Source organism: Typha angustifolia, chromosome 14 (assembly GCF_048772165.1).
Source record: "Typha angustifolia cultivar Huaian chromosome 14, ASM4877216v1, whole genome shotgun sequence".
Classification (NCBI taxonomy): domain Eukaryota; kingdom Viridiplantae; phylum Streptophyta; class Magnoliopsida; order Poales; family Typhaceae; genus Typha; species Typha angustifolia.
In genome coordinates this window covers 8,820,896-8,845,587 of record NC_133252.1, presented here as the reverse complement: position 1 = coordinate 8,845,587, position 24,692 = coordinate 8,820,896, and the positions used below count along the sequence as shown (strand labels likewise).

The following is a 24,692-nucleotide window of genomic DNA, read 5'->3' as shown; positions in this document are numbered from 1 at the left end:
ATGGATTAATATGTGTAGAAGACAATGGACTACTAAGTCATGTTATTTCTTGTTGATTGCATTGTTTTATGTTCAAGTTGATTCTAAGGTTATTGGTGGGCAATGTTAGATTTTATTGCATGGTTGAAGCCAGAATTACATGCTGATACCTTGCAGGCATGTAAACTAAATCCCTTCGGAACAATGAGTCAGCGACACAAAAGTGCAAAGGATTTGCTCTTTTTTCAAATTATCTTAGTGCTATCTAACTTATCTTATTAAGAGTCTTTTCTATTCAACACCTTAATACTTTTTTCACTGTCCAGTCCCCATATGCCATTTTAAATAGACATACAAGTAAGAGCAAAAGTAGATGTAACAGTATTACTTATTGGTGATCACATGCTCTATGCTTGGACTTGTTAAGCATTGGAGATATGCTAAAAAGCATAAAGTGGTCCAGAGTTGGTATACTAGGTTCATCTTTCTTCTTTTACGAGATAATTTAGGCTCAATCCACTATCAGAAGTAATAGCAGAGATAACTGTAATTCTGTTTATTGCATGTATTTCATAGGTTTAAGCCTCCCTTCTGGGTCATCTTACTCAGCTATATGTACATATCAGCAAAAAAAGCAAGCTCAATATAAACATATAGTTTCTATTATCTATAAGATAATTTGGTATCTACATTAGACATTCTTTATGGATTTGTGCATATGCCCTCTTAGTGGCTACGGTTTTATAATTTTATACCATACGTGAGCCTAGATATCTTATAACCGTGGGAGTAAAAGAATTACAAGAGAGAAGATGATTGATTTGGATTGGTATGTAGTTATTACCCCATGCTCAGTTTTCTGTTTTTCTCCCTGGTTAGTCAATAGGATGTGTCTCAACTTTCAAGCTTCCTTTTAAGATCTCCTTAGATCAAGAAGGTACTTTCTAGTTAAGCATGCCTGAAGCTTGAGACCATGCAAACAGTATACATATGCCATATGCATTAATCTTGTGCTCTTAAAATTTGTGGTAGAGGCCAATGAATAGTGATAGCCTGATTGGCGTCGGAATGGACAAAACAGAAAACAACTGATCTTATGTCACTGCTGAATAATTTGGCAGGATATAGGTGATATTGAGGATACGTTTTGGTGTATTACAATTGTTCCACATATACATCTTGATTGTTACCACGAATTATGACTAATTAACTAAATATCTATTCCTAGGTGGTTCTTTGTTCTTATTTGATCGAAAAGCACTTCGATATTTTCGCAAAGACGGCCATAATTGGAGAAAGAAGAGAGATGGAAAAACTGTTCGAGAAGCTCATGAAAAATTGAAGGTAATACCTCTCATATGTGAAAAGTTTTTGACATGTCAATTTTTTGGTATTTAACTAATGAAGGTTTTTCTTTTTATTTTTTTACTTGCTATTAGTGATAGTGGATAAAGGATTGTTTGTTACTATAACGAGAGAAAAGCTTTCATTTTTTCTCATTAAGAAGAATATACATATACACACACATGTAGACATGTAGATTATCCGCTAGGTGTATCTTAAGAATATATATACATTGCAGATCAAACACGTAGAGTTTGCTAATTAGATACTTAAGACGAGGAGGAGGATATGATTTGGTGCAGAGATTAGCTATGTGCTCAGTAGATGAGACATGGGGAAGACAACATCTTGCTTCTTACTCTGCCAAGGTATAAGAGAGTCATAGAAAAATCACAAAATCGAGTAACGATGACCGGTAGGATTACTATCCCAATCAGTAGCAGAATAAGCATGAAGCATAGGAGATGAATGTGAAAACATTAAGAGCGCGAGTAATAGCCCCGCACACATATCAAAGAATCTGAAGTCATATTGTATGATGAACTAGTAGCAGACCTGCCATAAACTGACTGATTATGCTCACAACATAAGAACTATTTGGTTTGATGATATATATAAATAAAAATGCTGACCAACAAGCTGCCTATATCTAGTCGGGTATGCAAAAGGCACACTATCTATAGGACAGAGCTTCACATGAAGCTTAAGAGGTATATCAATTGCTCTATCATATTCACATGAAGCTTAAGAGGTATATCAATTGCTCTATCATCAGATATAGCTGCTCGACTAATCAAATCAGAATTATACTTTTCTTGAGATACAAATATGCCTTTCTCACTGTTAGCAATTTGAAGACCAAGAAAATAACGTCAGAGACTCCAAGTCCTTCGTTTGAAAACGTTGAGTTATAGGTTTTTGCAAAGACTTGATAGTAGCTAAATTATCACCTGTAATAATCATGTCATCTACGTAGAGTACTAGAATATTCATCCCCTACGGTGATGTATGCATAAATTTAGAGTGGTCATAATTACTTATTAAAATTGACCACTATCATGGCTTGGCGGAATTGCTCAAACCAAGCACGAGGTGCCTAATTGAGTTTGTTGATGGCACGACGAAATTGATAGATATGGGATAAAGGAACAAGCAATCTAGGCGGAAGTTGCATATAAATTGTTTCTGTTAAATCATTGTGAAGAAAAACATTCTTTACGTCCATTTGAAATAAGGGTTAACAACAAATGGTAGTCATCACAAAATAAGTATGAAGAATGGTAATATGAGTCATTGGAGCCAATGATCGGTGTGCTGAAGGCACGTGGCATGTCGTGCCACTATCGACAAAGGGCATGTCGATCGACACGCCCTTAGCATGCCTTTAACATATTTTTAATAAAATTTTTAGGATATTTAGAGATATTTTTGGGTCTTCGGTACACCAATATTTAGTTTTTGGTCTAAATATATATTAAAACCTACATTATAGTGTTCTATCTTTAGATTATTTTTATAAATGACATATTTTATTAAAGATAAAGCAATAGTCAAATATAAATATTATTCAACATATTATATAATTAAATATGTTCACTAAAACTAATATTAATGATTGAATACTCCATAATATAATTGATTACATAATAATATTCATAATATTAATTGATAATAGTTTAATCATTAAAACTAATATCTAGTTGAATGTAGAATGTCGGGAGGATCAAAGGCTTCATTTACCGATAGAAAAATAATACGAGAGTGTTGTGTTAAATATTGTCGATAATCTTTAAAATTTGTCCTTTAATATTATTATTTGTTGTAGTGTCTCACATAGTCTTTATATGAATATAAATATTTAATTCTCATATAATATGATATGATATTGATATTGAATGTAACAGGAACGACTGACACCCATATTTGCACAACATTAAGTTGATTGATGGAAATATAATTTTTTTTTTGAAAAAGGGTTCCACATAGGCATGGACCGACATGCAGCCATGTCGGTAGGCATGGCTCGATATGGGAGTGTGCCACTAGCACACCTTGTGCTAGGTTTCGTACCATGATCAATGTTTTGAAAGGTGGTCGCGGATGGCGAGCAGTCACCCCACTGCCTAGCGCCAATGAATGCGTGCAATAAGGCGGGTGACAAGACAGTCTAGTATTTTTTATATAAAAAAATTTAAAAAAAACTATATATGGTATATTTATAATTTTTAATACTAATATAAATTAGTGATTTACAGATCAAAGTATGCTTGCCATGATTCACAAACTAATACATAAAATTTACTAGTGATTTACCTATTACTATTAGTAATTAACATTTAACACTGTTAATTACTAATTAATAATTAGAGAAGGAACCTACTGTTACTGTAGCAGTGAAGAAAGCCAACAGTGAAAGGGAGAAAGAAAAGGAGAAAAGTGGGAGGAACTTATTGTTACAATGGCAACCTTTCACATCGGCGGCCAAACCAGGAGGTGGCCACTGAGAGTGAAAAGGGAAGAAATCAAGAAAGAAAAGAAAAAAGAATGTGAAGAAGAGAAGGGTTTGAGGGGTACCTCGCTCGCCGCGATCAACTTCTTGTCGTGATCGACTTCTCGCCACCGTCGACTTCTCGTCGCCGTCGATTTCTCGCTGCCACTCGGAGAAGATCGAGAGGGAGACGACCAAGAGAAAGAATTTTTAGGGCTCCGATTGAGAGAGTGAGGGAGAGAACAATTGTGGATATTTTTTAAAAATGATTAATGGGTTAGACAGTTAGCGAATAGTGAAGATCGGACCCGAAAGATCGAAACTTACCTCTACTGCGGGCTGACCCGCAATCTCATTTAGCGGGCCGCTCGGCCCACCACACAACTTGGCGGTCCGCCAAACGACTTGGCGGCCCACCAAGTGCACCCTAGTGGTCAAGCTGCCGGGGGTTGGCCACATTCCTTGTTGGTGGGGCTGTTGGTACGACCGCTTTTCAAAACAATGACCATGATCGGCATAGCTCAATGCGAGGTGTGCCACTAGTACACTCTGTGCTATATGCCGTGCTACTATTGGCACAACCATTGTTGATTGGAGTAAATGTCTCAGCATAATCGATGTCATATTCCTGTGTGTAATCTCTAGCAACAAGGCCAATGTTGTCTCACTTGATAAATCCATTGGGTCACCTTTTGATTTTGGAAGCTCATTAATAACTAACAAGTTTAATACCACTCTATAGAGGAAGAACATCCTATATTTGAGTGCGTTTAAAAGCTTAAAACTTCTCATTCATAGCTTGTTGCCACTTACGATGGACACCTAATGAGAATTAGATTCATCTATATAAAGAGCTATCAGAAAGGTGTGAAACTCAGAAGAGTAGCATGGAATGTCAATATATCCAAATCGTTGAGGACGTTGCTCATAGTAGGATCGGCAAGGACCTGTAGTACTAACGGGTAAAGAAGATGTAGATGATTGTGGGGAAGATAAAACATGAGGGAACAAACGAAAAAGGTACAGATATGACCCATCGAGAGTGCATCTGAATGATAAAAGGATGATAAGGAGGATCGCAAGGACATCCAACATGAGGCTCGCCAAGAGAGTGGTATAGGCAAAGACTCAAGAGGAAGCTGAGGAGAAGATGATGAAGATGGAGGTTCAAGAAAAGTTAGGTCATGAGACTCAGTGAGAGTAATAGAGGATATTCTCTAGAAAAGAAACATGACGAGCAATCCACATTTGATGAGTTAAATGGCATAGCATTGATGAAATTTTGGTTTGGAATTGTACCAAAAAGAACACATCACACAAATCAAGCTAATAACTTATGAGCAAAAAGCAAAATAAAGCAAGTATATTCGAAAACATGAAGGTGGTTTTAAGCCTTTAATCAAGTTTAATAAATAAAGGAACCTCATGATGTGAAACAAATAGATCGTTAGGATTCTAGGAACGATGATAGTAAAAGAAAGAGAAAAAGAATGGGATTTCATACCTCCATTCTCAATTAGGGTCTCACACCCAAAACTCATATTGGAGATCTCAAATTTTTTATTTATTTCTTAATTAACTCTGATCGAGTAAAAAGTTAGCATCTATATAGACCTTACAAATGACAATAAGATAAAACCCTAAACAATTGTGAAAAAGCAAATATAACTCTAAACACCATAAATAGCAAATGTATAATAAAAATAATTGACTTAAACTAATTTCTTGAAGGAGGAACTGCACTGAGCCTGTATAATATGTCATTGATGTCCGCATCACCTCATCTGAAGAATAATCTCGTAGGAGACGAGAGGGCATGAGAATGATAAGGTTAAAACTTATGCCCTAAAAGAACAAGGGACAAAAGATGTGAGAAGAAAAGCATGGATAGTCTCTAAGATATGACAATGTTTCTGTTCTGCTACATCATTGTTGAAAAAGGGTGCCCTGAGAATGGAAAATGAAACACACAATAGCAGAGAAGTACTCTCAAGCACAGTCAAACCTAAAAACCTTAATTTTTTTGTGAAACTGAGTGTGAATCATAGATGCGTAACTCTGATAAACTTGGGAAATTTTAGATTGATGATGTATGAGATAAACCTAAGTATTTTGAAGAAGTCATAAATGAAGCTCACATAATACAAAAATATCCACACATGAAAGGTGTAATGGTGTAGGGCCCTAAATAGCAGTGAACTAGATCAGATAATGAACCACTTCTATTATTACTTAAAGAAAAAGGAGAGCTAATTGTTTTACCAAGTGACGACCTATACGATTTGAGAATTTACTAAAGGAATCTTGTCTTAAGGCTCTAGAATGAAAAAAGGCCTTTAAGATGTGACTATGACATATGACCTAACCTAAGGTGCCACAGATTAGTAGTAGAGAGAACAACGCCATTGGAATTGGAAATATGTGAGATATGTAGATGAATAAAAGAAATATGGTAAAGGCCACTAGTTTTACGACTAACTTCAATCTCTTGGCTGGTTTATTGATCCTGCACAAAACAAGAATGAACAATAAATAAGACTTTATAGGCAAAATCATAGATACTGCTATCTGAGAGAAGATTATGTTTTGATCAGAAACATGCAAGGCATGAGTTAGTGTAAGAGGACTAGAAGACTCGGAGATAGTAGTAATAGATCCAAGACTTGCAAATGGGAAGAAGAGAACAATTTGCAATCTGAAGTGGTGGTAATTTTGATGTGCGTGAACTAGTTGTAAGGAAGAGGAGTCTGGAGTCACATCCTGAGTAGCACTAAAGTCCACAATCAAGTGTCATGATTAATACTAGAAGGAGCATACATGATTGAGTTATTTGTCAGAGAAGCAGACGAAGTGGATGTTGGACATTGTAGAAGATGGCTAAGCAATTGACTTTATTGGGCTAGTAGTGGAGTAGCAGTAGTAGGACCAATAGAAGGTATCTTAGAAGAAACCTTAGTACTCACAACTGTAATCGGATGTGGACGACATTTTTGTTTATAGTAGTTGCATTTTTCATGATACAATTTCCAACATGTCTAAATCAAATGCCTCAACTTGTGATTATGAGAACACTAAAGGCTAGAGTAAGATGAATACATAATGGGATAGGGGTATGGGAGAAGCTGCAATAGTAGAAACTTTATACATGTATTGTTGGTCACTGCATAGCCACACACTCTATATTTATATGTCCGCATTGTTACGTGTGATATGACTATATCTCTACACTATAGCACACTATATGACTACATGGCTGTATATTCGTATTGCCACACATTATATAACTATATGTCCATACTGTCATGCATTACATGTATATATTTCCGTATTGCCATGTAATTGTAAGTCTGTATTTATTCTAATGTGGATATATAGAGCTTTTTAGGTCTGCATTTGTAATAAAAATATTATTATATTCGAAAAATAAATATTATTACTACTATATATCTAATCAAAGATATTTTTGTCATTTGGTATAATACATCACCAATTTTCAATACAAATTTAATATTCTCCAATATTTTAATATCAACTTAATATTACATCAATTATAATTATTACTTCTTATATTAATATTAAACTAAACATTAGAATAACTTATACTGGTGTTAGTTTTCTTCTTTTGGTATCAAAAGTTGGAATACTTATGCTAGAATAGACCTTATTCCACAAGTGAATAAGGCCTAAGTGAATAGAGCCAATAGTTACAATGCCCACTTCCTTTTTTAACTAATACTTGTACCATTGATATTGCCTCTTATGTTTCTTTAATCAAGACTAGAAACATTTATTTTTCTCTTATCAGCAATACTTGATTGAGATGTCTTTCCTAATGAGAATCAATTTTTTTTTTTTTTCATTTTTTTCATCCCTGATGTTGTCATCAAGGATTTAAAGTGTTGCTTGCCCCTGGTACGAGCATCTTATTGGCACAGTAAGTGCTAATATGGTATGTGCATGTGTTACTCGACACTTGTCCATGGTTGTCATCATCATAGCTATCAGAACTAGACCAGGCTGAGTTGTTGGACCAGTAAACTGGTGAATCGACCACCTCGCTGGTTTGTTTTGATTATAGAACCGAGGAAGGAGTTGACTTGGTTCAACCAATAACCTATGCAACGCAGATGGGTTTTGCTTAATCAACCGAGTTCGTAATTCATTTAAAAGTCCCTAATTGTCCTTAAACATTTAAGTATTCTATTGGTAAATTAAACTAAATATTAAATATTCTATCTTAATTCTTAAATGATCTAAAAACATATCTACAAAACCCCTGCCTTGGCTATGAAATAGGAGTATAGGACACACCAGCCACTCCACTCAAATATCCATTGCCATATCGCTCATCTCCTGCAAGACAAAAAACTAAGGGACAAAAGGTAACTCTTTGTAACAATGGTCTTTCATCTTTGAGTCTTACCTCACTTACATTATATGTAGGTGGGATTATAGTATTGCCATCACCATCTCCCTTAAGGTACAAACTGATCAGATCACTGGCAGTGTGTGTTGAAATTTTGTTAGGATCTATATGGATTGTATTGCTTTTCTAGATACTTATTGGGCTTTTAGGATTATTTAGAACAATATATATATATATATATAATATGTAAAATTATTTTTAGATAAATTGGTGGTGCAATCGGGTGACTCACCAGCTGAATTAATAACCTTGTGATTTGACCTCTTATTTGGTTAATGTTCAGTCCAGTTTTGATAAGTGATAACTATGATCCTCTTTGATTAAAGTGGATCATATTGTTAAAAAGTAAACATTATGTAGTCTTTTCCTAATCAAAATTCTCACTTGGAAATTGGACATGGATAGGTTGGGATTGTACCAGATTGTACCAAATTCACCACATAAGTTGGTCACGTGATTATGATGGATGATACTTGGCTCATATATTGATTTGACATTCATATTTAGATGTTATTTTATAATTTTTTTCCCCTTCGGATTTGAATTGTTTACAATACTTCATCCTGATGGGCTTTTGTTCTTTGTCTAGTGCGGTAGTGTTGATGTACTTCATTGCTATTATGCCCATGGTGAGGACAATGAGAACTTTCAAAGACGTAGTTATTGGATGCTTGATGGGTAAGTTTGCTAATTTTCCACCTCCTAACTGTTGTAGGATTTTATCTATTTATTGCAACTCCCGCCCTTTTGCATAAGTTTTCTTTTATTCAGAAAGTGTTCAGGTCCTTTGTCAAAATTGTGTTAGAGCTGTGGAAATAAAAGTATTTATAGAATCTAGAAAATAATAGGAGAGATTATGATTGGTTGCTGCCTGATGCAGACTTGAAATCCACATTGACTTTTAAGTAGGTCTTACTTCTTAAGCTTTGCTTTACTGCTATTATTTTCTTTTGAGTAGCTTTTGGAGTATTTACTAGTCTTTGTGATCCTCTCTCCATTTTTGTTTTCTAAATCTTACTATAGCCGGTATTTTGTCTTATGCTATTGTAAGTGTTCATGGTACCGTAGCAGGGACTTTCACTAAGTTGCTTTTCATGCTACAGGGACTGTGGAATATAGTCCTAGGTTCTTAAAGCTTTAGAAATTTGTGTTTATCTTTTGCTTAAAGAGTCTTAGTAATAGTAAATCTAGTTATTTTGGGAGATAAGGTAAGATCTCTGTGGAAGGCCTTCAGTAGTTGAATATATGGATGTTGATTGATGAATGAAGAAATTTTATTAGACATGTTGGAATACTCTAATCCCGCACTATCCTCTTTCTATCTCTTTGTTTTTGTTTCCCTCTTTCGATCTAATATCTCTTCATCTTATTATTCTAAGAAGTTAGTTGCTGTCTATTACTCCTCGTGAATTTTGTTTTCTTTTTATCTTCTTACTCCTCTCCTCTCCATGAGAGGTGTGCCATTGCATAGTAGCTCTTCCCTTTATACTACAATTTGGTATAACTGTATAAGGTTGAAGTTCCGACCTTATATAACTCCCTTCCATTTTATTTCTCACTTTCTAATTTTTAGATCATATGTTATTCATTTATTACTGTAAATAACTATCCTAAATTTCAAGCATAAAGATTTTCCATGATGTAGGGAGTGCAGCCAAGATAATCTATTGATATCACTCGAAGATGCTGTTGCAAACTGGCAACAAGTATATATATAGTTGAAGTGTTGAACTTAATATTAATCATCACAAGCATTTCGAAGATTAGTCAACATTTACATGCTCACATGCTCATGGAATGCCTACTCAAAAATCTTAAAATGTTTTTTTTTTAAAATTAAAAAACTCCTAACATAGTTGTTCAAGAGTCTTCACCATGATAGATTCACCATGGTATATTCTCCTGCTGGTCATTTGATGATATGGTGGTATAAGATTTAGTGGAGAAATCTGTAGATGATCCTATTAAGGAGATATGAATCATTGAGAGACACCATATATGCCAATTTGAAGATTTGTTCCTTATTCACTTTAGTGGATGTTGTTAAGCAAGTCATTGTTACATGATAGTGGATATAATCTATGCAACACAGATACAAATACGGGATACATGAATATGACAAACTTCTAAGGGTGCATTTGGTTGTAGGATTAAATAAGAGGGGATAAGTTATCTCTAGGCTTATTTTAAGGACAAACATATCCCCTGGGTTATTAATCTCATTTTACAATATTAATCTACTGTTTAGTTTATACAAGACTATGTAGGATAACTAAATAAAATTACATTATTATCCTCAATAAAAAATACTATTTAAAATTATTATTGATTATATCAAACTTAAATTATATCATTGAATTGTATTATATTAATTATAAAAAATAATCACGTTCAACTCAAAATAATCAGAATTAAATCAAAAGTAATACAAACTAATGGAATAAGTTATATAAAAATGTTTAATAATAAAAATATAAGCATATAAATTATTTTAATGTAACAATACTTTAAATAAATATAAAAAAATAAAATACTAATAATTAAAAGTAAAAAATAAATTAGAGTAATTAAGATTGTTAGTTTTGTTATTTATATATTTAAATTTGTCATTTTTTATATGAGGGTAATATAGTAATAATGCTCTTATCCCTCTACTTGGGATATATCATCCGACCCCTTAAGTAGGATGCTATATCCCCCCTTTTGGAGATATGACATCCAGTTTGGACTTTTATCCCATTTATTTGTTTTATACCAAATATGAGATTATGTGAGGCTCAGGGGATAAATGGGGGATATGGCTACTAGTTTGGACTTTCATCCCATCTATTAATTTTATACCAAATATAAGATTATGTGGGGCCTAGAGGATAATTAATCAACTCCTATCTTTATATCCCTTAAAAAAAAACCCTAAAAGTGGGATACTAATACAGCTTGGCGTGGTGGATACGCCAATAAGCAAATAAATAATTTATTTTTAATATATTGCCAACCAATCTGTAAAAAATAAATAATTTATTTTTAACGTAAGTAAAATATGATTACATCCCAAAATTGATAAATAAAAGAACACAAATCACAGATTTAATATCTACATCAAGGTTATGAAAGGCGGATTTGGTGGCCGCCAAAGTTGCCACCATGTTGGGGCCGTACACTGATCGCCCCACCATCTGTCAATACGGCCAACACAAAGTAGGAGGGCCATATTAGATGATTGGATGATAATAGGCAACACAAAGTAGCAATAAAAAAAGGATTGAATGATTCAATGATAAAAAAATGTATCAAACCCTCATTAGAGCCTCATTGAAGCTGTATCCCACTGTATCGAAGCCATATTGGAAAATTAAAATAATTTTTTAAAATTTGGATGCTACTTCAGCCGTATTCGATATGTATCAGGGTCATATCGGTACGGAGGGTTAAACAAAGTATCTGTGTTTCATATAATATAATTTATTACTATAAGTTACTAACCATTAATGTATCACTTAAGTTAGGATCCATTATTGCCTAAAGTTAGGATTCGTTAAGAAATTTTAACTCATCGTCTTCTTCCCCTTTCCTCTTTGGTAGAAGAAACCTAGTAGGAGAGGGAGCAATGATGGCTGATAGGGAGAAGTGGTGGCCATTTTCTTCTTCCTCTTTTTTCTCTTTCTTCTCACATTTCCTTTTCTTATCTGTTTTCTTAGTAATGCCGGTTGTGCCGTGCGTCGGCACTAGACGTCAATCCTTGGTAAAGAGCATCAAAAAGGTTAAGAGTTTGAGGCGTCATCGAAAACTAAAGAAAGATTTTGATTTATATAGTGCCTAAATATTTTAATCTTGACAATAAACCCCTAAAAGAAATAATTTTTTTTTAACATTTTCAGGTCACATCAAAGTAATTATGACACCCTTATTTTAAATCTTCTCTTGTATATTCCCAATTTTCCTCTAAAAGAGACACATTTCCCACCAAAAAAAATTTAACCCTTACTAAGCCCACAAGCAAGCCCACATTAGCTTAGTTTCACTTATTCTTTTTTTGGAATGGAATTTGCAATATTGAGGAATTCTTAGAGAAAAAAATTGTAACCTTAGGGCTTGCAAATCTGCAAGGCTAAAAGAAAAAAACCATAGCCATACTCGCGGGCTTGCAACTGTGCAAGCCACACATGCCCTCAAGATTACAAAGAAACCTGTAACCTTGTTTGTGGGCTTGTAGCTACATAGGCTATGCAAGCTTGTAAGAATATTTTTTTTTCAAAAAAAATAGTAACCATGTGGTTGCGGGCTTAACGTTTTGTAAGCCGCAAGCCCTTACAATTGAAAAATAAAAAAACAAAAAAACATGACCCATGAAAAGTTGTGGGCTTAGAAGCCTTAAGTCCGCAACCATTTGGACTTGAGACTTCTTCCAAAGAGAGCCACAACTACTTAGATTTCTTTCAAAAAAAGAAAAAAGAAGAAAGAAAACCATCCTTCAAAAACAAAAATAATAATATATTTTGATATTAACATACTTCGAGGTCAAAGGGCTTTTTGGTTCGTTAATATAACATATCATCAATTCGCCTCGAAAACCAATATCTCTTTTACCTGTTCATGCCACGTTAAAGATAATAATTACACTCCTAATCTAGTTCGCGACTAAACAATAAGGCCTCATTTACATGTGGAATAGGGTAAAATAGGAATAACAAATTTTATTTGTTATTATCAAAATAAGGGATTTATTTTAGTAATAATTATTCTTATATTCGGTTGTATTCTAGAATAAGAGTATAATAATTACATTCGATTTGATATAAAGTGAAGTAAAAGATGAAAAAAAATATTTAACTTTTTATAAAATTATGATAAACATTCTTTGATTCGATAAAGTAGATTGATAGGATATAAATATCAAGGGTAAATTTATAAGTGAGTTAGTGTGTGGTATAAGATGTAATTTTGATGAATAGTTTTTATATTCTAGAACAAGACTATTATGATATATAGATTTTATTCTGGAATAATGGGTTGTATCTCAAAATAAAGAAAAAGTTATTCTTGAAGTGAACATGAGCCAAAATTTCTGGGCCTAATTTAATCTACTTAATTGAGACTAAGAAATGAGTCTAGCTAGCAGCATGCAATTGCTAGACTTGAGCCAAACAGTGCCTAAAATAATAACATTCACTTTATGGTAGATTCGCCTCCCTATTTGATCATTGTAGCTATAAGCCTAGAAGTATTGGAGTGAGTGGAGGTATAAAGGGACCTCTTTGATTAGTCACCTTTATCAACAAGGCCTGGGAAGTTATAAATGAATGAAACAGTAAGAAGAGCTATATGGTCATCCTTTATACTAGTCCTCAATTGTAGTATAGGTCTTATAGGCTATAAGTTGTGTAGATTAATAAGCCTAAGAATGGCATAATAGGCAACAACCAACAATTTATTCCTGTCGCCATGGGCCGTTGGCCGCCATGTTCTAGTTCGCCATTTCGTGGTGCCATATCAATAGCATCGGTGGAAAGCAAATTTGCGATAGTGGCCACCATGATATTCTTCAATGGCGAATTGTGCATTAGTTTCACATAATGAATTTTATTTGGCAGCTCGTTCTCATCATAAAGGTCATTATTTGAATTTCAAATAAGTTTTTTCCATACTGTTGTTATCAACTTACTTAAGAGTTGCTACTCATATTGGTTAGATCGAGAAACAAAATTATCAGTGGAGCAGTTGAATCCTTATTTTGTTTATATGTAATTTTTGGTATGTCGAAGATAGATTAATTTACATTCTGTAGCCTGTTGATGGTTTATTCTTTAATAGAATGACGAAAGGAGCCTTGTAGATAAGATATTGTAAACTCTTTGACACACTTGAAAAATCAGAGAGTATCTTCATCTTTTGGTTCTCATCTAAAAACTAACGCATCTCAATGTATTGAAAATTTTCTTTGAATAATCTTAATCTTTGTTTTTGGCTAATCTTGGGACGATTAATTACCATCCAGGTTCTTCATGGCTGAATTAGTACTAACCATTTCACCTATCTGAACTTGAATATGATGGTCTTACTCTGCATCCTATTTAGTGGGGCATAAAAATAGTTACAATTTTGTTATACTTGATTGTAGCTGTCCAACTTTTTTTTTTTTTTTTTTTGAGCAATGAAGAGGTCCATCTCACCCATAAAAATTATTTGCTCTGACAGTCCTGAGTTCCTGTTCCATGGATTGATGAGAAAGGACTTGGAAAATTGAATAGCTTGATGATGATTTGGTGGATCAGTATGGAAAGTGTGTGTGCGTTTCAGGGAAAAAGGGGTTGGGGGTAAAAGTGTGTGGGAAGGAAGAGTTAGCACACATAGTTTAGGGTTTGGTGTAAACCTTTTGCTACTGGCCAATCTAAGTTGCTTTTCTTGCTATCTTCAGGTTTGGAAGAAGGTAATAAAAGTTTTCAGATTTGGTAAATGGCTAGTTAAAAGTCTATTTTTTTTTAAAAAAAAAATCTGTACGTGAATAGGAAAATTTTGACCTAGCAATTACTGAATAGCTGCTTTTGTTCTTTCACCATTCGTTCTTCAATGGCATTAACATGCTTCTTCATGTTAAAGTATATTGGATAGACTTACATTTTTTACATCATAATTTTCTATCAGAGTTGAATTTTCTTATTCTATTTTCTTGACATCTACAGGCAGTTGGAGCACATTGTTCTTGTGCATTATAGAGATGTCAATGAGGTGATTTTTGATCCCTTTTGTACTCTCAGAAAATTGATAAAGTTTTCGGCTATTCATACATTTCCTATTGTTACTGTATGGGATCATTAAAGAAACCGATGAGGCGATGATATCAAACAGCAACAAAATTCACTTCGCATTTTCAGATGTTTCTATGTCCATGTAGCTTCCAAGGACTTCAACCTTGGGCTGCCGTTCCTACCTTGGGCTACTAAGATGGATTACTTTTGTCTCTTTTTTAGTAATGACTTTTTTTTTTCAGTCATTTGTAAACTCCTTGTATATTTCCCTGAGATGCATAAAATGCATCTTAATAGTTTCTTGGTATTTGAAAGAACTACAATTGTTTAAGTCTAGAATTTCCAGTAGAATTGTTTAAGTCTTAATAGTTTAAAACTAAAAGCGATGACCTAACATAATGTAGAACTAAATGCATTTGACTCGACCATTTCCTTAATGAGTCTGTTCCTGGACAAAAAAGTTGATCTACTAGTTGTGCTAGATCAGGGATATTGGAAGAGCACAAGGTCTGGTGTGATTTATATTTTTTTAGTACTGGATGTTTATCCAAGATGCACCAACCTAACCAACTTCTGCCCCATATAGAGGTGATTTGAATACCGTATAGTTGAATATTTGGATGCAATCAAAATGCACAATAGTAAATCTCGATTTTTACCAGCATTTTTTATGCTTTTGATTGTGGGTGGCTAAAGAAAAGTTTGACCCATTTAGGAGATGATAATTTTGAAGCTTATGCAAAATATTGTTGATTTTAGGCAGGTACAACTGGTCTGCTCAATCTAAGATAATTTAAACTGCTGCAGAAAGTTTCTTCTATTTTATTTTTTCCTTCTATTATTGGGTGATGGTAAGCCTCATCCCTTGTATCTAAAGAGGTTATGGGTTTAAATCCTCCTTAGGTAGGTACTACTGGTCTGCTCAATCTAAGATAATTAAACTGCTGCAGAAAGTTTCTTCTCTTTTATTTTTTCCTTCTATTATGGGGTGATGGTAAGCCTCATCCCTTGTATCTAAGAGGTTATGGGTTCAAGTCCTAGGAGCAAACATCTTCAGAAATGAAGATTGCATAAATCCTCCTTGCCTGGCCCAGCATAGTGGGGAACCTTGTGCACTGGGAGGCCCTTTTATGGGTTAAGCACTGATTTGTTTTCTTGTGTGTACTTTGTGAAATGACCCCGACTCTGGTTGTTTCACCTTGTTGGCAAACTTTTAAAGTGCACACATGAGTATTGACTATGTTTTAGGGTATATTTTGCTACCTGTAGTTAGGCTTCACTTGCACCTGTTAGGAAGTCCCAGTAAATAGTGTGCTGTGCAATCCAGGTGACAAAGTGCTCAATTGAGTATGTTGTTCTACAGACTGGCCTGCAAAATGAGTTACAGCAAGGGCTTTGGTAATGTTGATGTTTTAGTTGCATTATTTAGTTCATTTTACTTTCAATGGTTAAACAGTGGATTTGACTTTGCGGCTTGCAACCAAAACAGCTAAGACGACAGCTGTTACATTAAGCAATGCAACTTCCTGGAGAATTTTATGTAATCCACAGAGACATTAATGTATATTTTTGATGTGGCTAACACTGTGATTTGGGGGTGGAGTGTGTGTTGGTAGTGCAGGTTGACAGATTATCATATCTTCTGTTTGATAAGTTGATAATTAACTGTCTTCCTACAGGGAGGTAGACCAACCTTTTCCCAGATATCTAGTACTGGCCCAATCAGAGTGAGTCATTCTGAAGGACCTCAAGCATCTACATCTTCTCAATTCAACCCTTCTACCTTTTCATCTCAAACATCTAATGTATCAAGCCGTAGTGCTGCTGACTTGAGCGGACAAGCTCCATCTTCTGATTTTGATGATGCAGATTCTGGACAGGAATTTGGTAGGGCTTCACTTTCTGATTCTATGTCATATTCAGGATTCCAGTTTTCTTCTTTTCCTGGAAAAACTATGACGAGGGAAAGTGTTGCAGGGTGTAACAAGTCCATACTACATCTGTATCAGAGAGATATTCCTGATGCTGCGGTCTCGAGTAGATTGTTTGATCCTTTGTTCTCTAATCAGATCCCTTTGCAAAGCCTTCTATTTAGTGCGGAGCAACAAAAAGACAATGGAACCTCACAAGGTAATACTATAATGGTAGTACCTATGATGTTTTTTCTAGCATCAACTATAGTTTCAAACATTATTGCTGCATTGCCTTCACAGATGAAAGGAAAATGGATAGAAACGGCAACAATAACAATTACACGAAAGCCTTAATCCCAACTATTTGATATTGGCTATATGAATTGTTTCTCTCCATTCATCTCTATTTAGTGCTTCTGATCAAGCATATCCTTTCTTATGGATTCCTCCAATGTTCCTATTCAAACCATCTTAATCTATTCTCACATAATTTGTCTTCTATAATTCGCACTTCTAACTTCTTTTGTAATAATGCTACTCCTTGTTCTATCTTTTCTAGTAAGTGCACGTCCACCTTAACATCCTTACCTAGATGACATTGGATTAAAGAATAAAAATGACATGCATGCTACTAAGAACATTCCAATGATTCAGTAATTTGCTTGGCAATATGTTCCATTAACATTATTTTGTCCTATATCCTAAGAGGTATTTTTTTTTTGCAGGTTCAATCAGTGGACCATCTACAGATTGTCATCCAGTCGAATCCAAATTTCCAAACTTGTTAAGCATGAGTAAGACGGAATTTGACACAAACGTGCAGGATATTTCATTTGAACACCCAAGATTTTATAATGACATTTCTAGAAGTGTGAAGGATGACCATGCTGTTATACTTCTGTTGCAGGTAGAGAAGATAATTTTCTGCCTAATGTCCATTCACAGATCTTTATTGATGTCAAGAGAGGAAATCAGGTATATTTTGGTTTTTTTACTTGTATGTATACCTTTCAAGAGTTGGCATTTGCATGTATATCCCTTAAAACATTTGGTTTTTGCATAAGTACCCTTAAAACCCTTTATTTTTTTGCATGGATTTCCCCCAAAAGAAACTAAACATTAAGATTTCATCAAATTAACGGTAAAAGGACAAACACTCTTAAGCCAGAAATGGCCTTGTTGTACACGCATGAAACCAGAGACCAAAGCAGGCCTCGATGTAATAGAAAGTATCATGGTACCTTTTCTTTCTTGGACTTGAAAAGAGCCTTAAAGCCAAACCAGTGCAGGGTCCAACCATGGCATGTTGGTCGACTTTTTGTGAAACCCATTTGATTCTTGGCCAACAATCAAACCTTTGCTTATTAATGCTCCTTTCACTTTTGGAAGAAGGCCCTAAAAGAAATATTCTAATTTTTAATACTAGAAGAAGAGAACTAATGCCAATAGAAGCTATTCTAATGTTTAATTGAATACTAGTATAAAGAGTAATAATTATATTTAATGTGACATAAAGCTGACATTAAAGTAATAGAAAATATTAAAATTGTAATGAGAATTGGTGATGTTTTATACCGAATGACCAAACTATCCTTGATTGGATTTAAAGTAGTACTAATATTTAAATTTATCTGTAATTGTCATATTTTTTATTAAAAGTGCAAACTATATTCTCTATATACCCACATTACATGGTTAGAAAGATGATGGTGGTGATGACCAACATCCCGTAATTACCAACAAAAAAAGTTAAAAAAAGAATTCTTTGCACCAACGCATTAATAAAACGCTAAGTTCTCCCAAGTAAAATAAGTATTGATTTTTAATTGATGATGCCAAAGTGGTATATTTTAGCGTACCATTCCATTTATTTACATATGTGAAATAAGACCATATGAGAAGATGTAGACTTAACCCGTAGTATGAGGATATATATATATCTTTGTGCTAGATTATAATGTTCACCGTGTGGTTATTTCTCCGTATTGCTATAAGAAGTTTGCATCTTCTCACATGGCCTTATTTTACAAATTTAACGTAACATGTCTTATGCTGTTGGGAGATTGTGACTGCAAATCTACATCTGGAACAAAACAATCTTAGTGGAGAAAGCAAAAGGCGGGAGGGTTGAGCTCCAGCGCTTCTGTTATTGCAAGTCATTTGTTGATTGGAAGGATGACCTTTGTTACCTCTTCTTGCTTGCTCGGAGAAGTGGGAGAGATGTGTTCTTGCAACGAGACTGTGTATGAAGACTCAATTCTTTATGAAGGAGAGGGGTGCTGAGGAGGAAGGATCTTAGTGATGGTCTTGTTGAAGGAGTGAGGTCATGTTCACTCATGGCAATTAAGTATCGTATCGTATTCTCAAGGGGCAAAGTAGTAATTTTGTATTATTATTAAATTGATTTAATTAAAATATATGAAATAAGAGGAGAGAGAAAGAATAATCAGTATACTGGAATAAGCCTAAGTAGTTGTTTAGTTGCTATATTAGAATAAGAAATTTTATTTTAGAATAAACCAATTTCCACAAGTGAATAGAGGCTAAATCATTTGAGAACTAGTAGATGACTTCCAAACAGAACATCTCCTAACATTTCATTCCCATCCTGCCGCCGAGAGCAGCCGTCAGCATGCATATAACAGAGCAACCAACAACCTTCAATTATAAGCCCTTTGACTACTTTATAAAGGAAGGGGGCTGTTCACCTTTGCTTTATTAAGGGCATCTACATCTTTTCATCTGCAAGATTAATAAGCTTTGAACTTATAGTTGTCAAACAGTAACCTCAAGAGTATCCATGCAAAATTATGGGTTTGAAGGGATACATGCAAGTCTGAAACTTAGAAGAGTACACACAAATGAGAAACTTTGGAAGGGTATACAAGCAAAAAACCTTATATTTATTTTTAATATGGTTTTATCTGAATTATATTATTTTAGAAACAGAGACCTTCCTCATGCTAATTGGATCCGTTCTCTTGCACAATGAGTTAACAGACCATAGTATACTTCTACAAGAGATTGATATATACATATGGGTATGATGGGTGATTTTAGATAGATGTCTCATGCATAAGCAGTATCCAGAAAAACAATTTAACTGGGAGCACAACCGTATAGTGTCAGCGACTCAGTTCTATGGATTCTTTTCTCATACATCTCTATTTTGTGCAATGCTTTGTTCCGTGAAATTTTAGCTGTCTACAACTATACTGCCATGCCATCATGAATCATTGCATATTGAGTGATTAGGCCTTTTGATGCTTTATGAATTTTCTTGTAGATTTTTATTAAATCCTGGAACTTTTTCAGCTCATTGCTTTGATTTTGAGATTATCTTTTCTATTATTTGAGATTCTCTTTCATGGGATGTAATGGTCAAGAGGAGATAGTAACACGAGAATTTTTTGGTACATAAACTTATGGTCGACTTACTGATGATTTATTATATTATGTATTACTTCTAGGGGTGAAAACGGATCGGATACGGATCGGATAGTGCTCAACCTATATCCGGATCCGTATTTTTAGTACGGATTCGGATACGGATATTGGACGGATAGCAAAATTTAAAACCATATCCTAACTAAACGGATACGGATAATTTTCGGATAAAAGATCGGATCTTAAACGGATATTGATTAAATTTAAAATAATTATAATATTTTATTTAAATATAATTAACATAAAATTATTAAGAGTTTTACAACAAATAATTTTTTTGTATGTCAAATATATAAAATTAGAGAAATTAATCTCTATAAATAATATATAATGTATTATTAGTAATAATATTAATACTTACTATTTAAATAAGCAAATTAAAAACTGTAAATCATTTAAAAAAAATATGCGGGTAAACGGATATTCGATATCCGTATCCGAATCCGAAAAATTTATCCAACCCGTATCCGAATCCGTATCCGAATTTTTTTCAAAAATTCTATCCGTATCCGAATCCGAATCCGAGTCGGATAGAAATTTTTTATCCGAATCCGATCCGAGTCGGGTCGGATAGCGGGTCGGGTCGGAGTTAATCCGACCCGTTTTCACCCCTAATTACTTCTCATAATGTGCCACATATTATTTTTATATATTGCTGATGTAATCAGTCCCTGTAAATATAGTTGGATTTTGGTCCTATTTTTTCTATCAATATAGAAATGTGGATTCTTTGTGTTAGCTTGTAAGAGTATTAGATATGCGTGCTATGTAAGAGTGAACATATGTACATACAATATTATCTATACCCGTAATTTTAAGACATAAGTGCATTCCTAAATCATAGCCCTAATAAGTTTCTTTTTAATCGAGTTACAATGGCATTCTCAAGAGATGATTTTCTCTAGTGGGAGGAAATGCCAGTTAACATGAATTGAGACTTCACCCACTCATTATCCATCAAATTTAGATCTTGTATCAGCGATACTGGTGATGGACAGTATGCGAATGATGTCTTCTTTTGGGCTGCATGGGCATGCTAAGCTATATTTTGTTCCTCGACCTAGTTTTCTTTACTAAGCTAGACTTACCTCAAAAGAGTCAATTTACCCCTTATCCTACATGACCCTACCTGCAAACTGGCACCAACACTGGCGATGCTCCTCTCTCTGTTAATCACATGACAAATTGAGATCATAATTTCCTGGAAAATCTTTTACAGGGAGGAATTTTTGACGTACAGTATTTTTTATTTAAATCTTTGCAAATTGAATTGCCTAGTCTTATATCCTCTCAACGTCAATTGGATATTGGAGCTTATTTCCGAAAATGTTTTTATATGCTGGAGGCATTTTTTTTTACTGTTTTGTTGCTTTGCAATGGCAGTTTCTGTGCATGCATATATGGCTCATTGAAGGTCTATGTACGCTGCCATCTTAATTGTTGGCTTTGAAAATGTAGCATATATTGTGCAGGTGAAACAGGAGAATGTTGAAAGTGTAAATCGTCTAAAAGACGAGCACTTGATTAGTGAGACTACTTCTATTTATCCAGAGACAAAAGAGCAGCTTTCTCATACTGCACTGCATTTTAGAAGTGATCGCGGCATTGCTGATAATGACCACCCTCTTGAATATGAAGAAGTTTCCTATGCTTTCAAAAATAAGCTAGAAACTAATTCGCTTGACAATGAGCATGAAAACTTGAAAAGGTTAGATAGCTTTGGAAGATGGATGAGTAAAGAGATTGGTAAGGACTGTGATGATTCATTGATGGCGTCAGATTCTGGCGATTACTGGAATGCACTTGATACCCAGGGTGATGACAAGGAGGTTACTAGCCTATCTCGTCATATGCAATTGGATATTGTGGCATTGGGGCCTTCTCTTTCCCAAGAACAACTATTTAGTATCCTTGACTTCTCACCTGATTGGGCTTATTCCCGCATTGGAACAAAGGTACTCTTTTTGTGCTTTATTTTCTTTTTATTATTCTTCTGATTTAGACCCCTTTGTCAGGAACTAATGTGAACGACTATGTTTTCCAGGTTCTCATCTCAGGAAGCTTTCTGGGTAGTGTTGACCCCAGAAGCATCAAGTGGTCTTGTATGTTTGGTGAACATGAGGTTTCTGCTGAATTTGTGACAACAAGTGTCCTACGATGTCAAGCCCCTGTACACGCTCCTGGCCGGGTTCCATTCTATGTAACATGCAGTAATAGGTTAGCTTGTAGCGAGATCCGAGAATTTGAATATCGTGAAACTTCATTCTCCTCTTTAGTAACAAGAAATGAACAAGAGGACGAGTTCCTTCTTCAAGTACGTTTGGCAAGGTTGTTATCAGTGGGACTTGACAGGAAGAGTTTAGTTTGCTCTCTTGAAAACAGTCATAAATGCAACATCGAGAAAAAGTTAGTCTCAATGTTGAAAGGCAATGAAGCCGATTTGTTTAAAATTGAGAAGGATTCCAAGGCTGACAGGGTATATATTAGGAATGCGAGAGATAAATTAATTCAGAATTTATTCAAGGATAAATTATATGTGTGGTTGGTCTGCAAAGCTCATGAAGAAGGTCGAGGAACCAATGTCTTGGATGAAGAAGGACAAGGAGCTATCCACCTGGCAGCTGCTCTTGGGTATGAATGGGCAGTGGCTCCTATAATTGTTTCTGGTGTCAATCCAAGTTTTAGAGATGCACGTGGTCGGACAGGGCTTCACTGGGCAGCATATTATGGCAGGTTTGTTAAGTTCTTCTTTATGTATTTGTTAGGCTATTTGATTTTGTGCAGTTTGCTGTAGTGATTTGATAGGTTCTGGACCTTATTCTGTCCCTTGAAGCTAGAGAGAAGGAGATGCAGGTAGAAGAGTAGACTCAGCAGAGGAAGAATAATTTCTGTTTATTATTTCCTCAACCAAAGCCTAGCTTTTATATCCTTACAATCCTAAACAGAATAAAAGTCGGACAACTAATTAAGATAAACTATTCGGATCTAAGCAATCCTAAACAAGGTAAAAGTTGAACAACTAATTAAGAGATTAACTAATCGAAACAATATAAAATCCTCAAGTTATTCCATCTCTAGCTTGCCACGACCTTATCAGATCTGCGTTGGACTGTCACTCAACATGGAGCCATCATAAGCCACCTTGGAGGTGATTGTAGCCTACCATGTTTTCATGTATATTTGGAAAACGATATATGCTTTGCTTCTTTAGGAAGCAATAGCAGATCCTTCTAATTGGACGAGATGAACATGTTCTTTGAAAGCCACCTATGGGGTTCTTTTCATCTTTTTCTATGCTAGATTTTAATGTTTGTGCCGAAAAATTTCAGCGAGATGGAGAAATCTTAAAGACCAACTAGATAAAGATAGATATGGAAAGTAAATGTCAGAGTCCAAGTCAAAGTTAAAAGTTCAAATCTGACTAAAACTAGGAAAGTCGAATCATACTAGGCAAGGTTTTGAAACTCAGTATTGGGATTGGGATTGACCGTCCGAAAAATTGATATGTATAGGCTGTATAGGTCGCTTGTATTGGATTGGACTATTTTTTAATTACATAAAATTTCAAATATTATTTAAAAATATAGAATTTTTTTGAAATTTTTTTAGAAAAATGACAAGAAAATAAAAAAATAATAATTACTCCCATATGAAGCCTAAAAATTTAAGAAATATATAACTTACTTAAAACTTTGATGAATACTGACTTGGCTCGTGAATTTTATAGTCTTGATCATTCTAATCATTATAAGTTTGTAAATAATAATGTCTATGGTCCGGTGTTTCAAAAAGTGATTGCTAGTCATATCATATAGATCTTATTATGTTTGAGGAAGATAATAATCACTATGTGGATTTTGTGTCTGTAAATACTGAGGATATTAACCACAATATGTATTTAGTAGTGGTTCAAAATATTAATAATTGATATACTATAATCATGGAAAGCAACATTCTTATAATAACGTCACTGATATATATGTACATACTATATCTTAAGTTTCTCTTTATTCAATCCCTATACTATCTTGACTTTCCTTAGCAAATATGGAAGAGACGATCTTGTCACCAAGTGTACTATCAGGATCATCAAGTTTATCATTGGTACTAGTAGGTATACTATCTCTCGCTACTGAATAACTTGTGTCAATTGGTTTTATGTTTTGCTATGGGTAAAGGAAAAAGTAGTCTAATTTTTTTCATACTGTAACGAAGACATAATTTGACTTAACGCCTTGCTATTTATGTTAAATTTGCTTCCTCTTCCCATTCATAAATAGACTATCATTCAGTTGGGCTGTTATGAAATATAGCTGCAGTAACTTTAACAGTACTAAATTGTCTAGCCC

The 24,692-nt window shown here is 34.4% G+C and overlaps 1 protein-coding gene across 1 annotated transcript in view; it reads left to right on the top strand.

Annotated features, from left to right (window-relative positions):
- The window catches only part of LOC140775604 (calmodulin-binding transcription activator 3-like), a 48,766-nt gene that overhangs the window by 5,496 nt on the left and 18,578 nt on the right, over positions 1 to 24,692 (top strand). Inside the window, exons 3-11 of the mRNA XM_073118985.1 lie at positions 1,208 to 1,323; positions 8,827 to 8,915; positions 14,918 to 14,963; positions 16,663 to 16,870; positions 16,961 to 17,113; positions 17,622 to 17,690; positions 17,804 to 17,871; positions 21,816 to 22,298; positions 22,388 to 23,076. Of these exons, the coding sequence (XP_072975086.1) occupies positions 1,208 to 1,323; positions 8,827 to 8,915; positions 14,918 to 14,963; positions 16,663 to 16,870; positions 16,961 to 17,113; positions 17,622 to 17,690; positions 17,804 to 17,871; positions 21,816 to 22,298; positions 22,388 to 23,076 (1,921 nt within the window). The remainder of the gene's footprint in view (positions 1 to 1,207; positions 1,324 to 8,826; positions 8,916 to 14,917; positions 14,964 to 16,662; positions 16,871 to 16,960; positions 17,114 to 17,621; positions 17,691 to 17,803; positions 17,872 to 21,815; positions 22,299 to 22,387; positions 23,077 to 24,692) is intronic.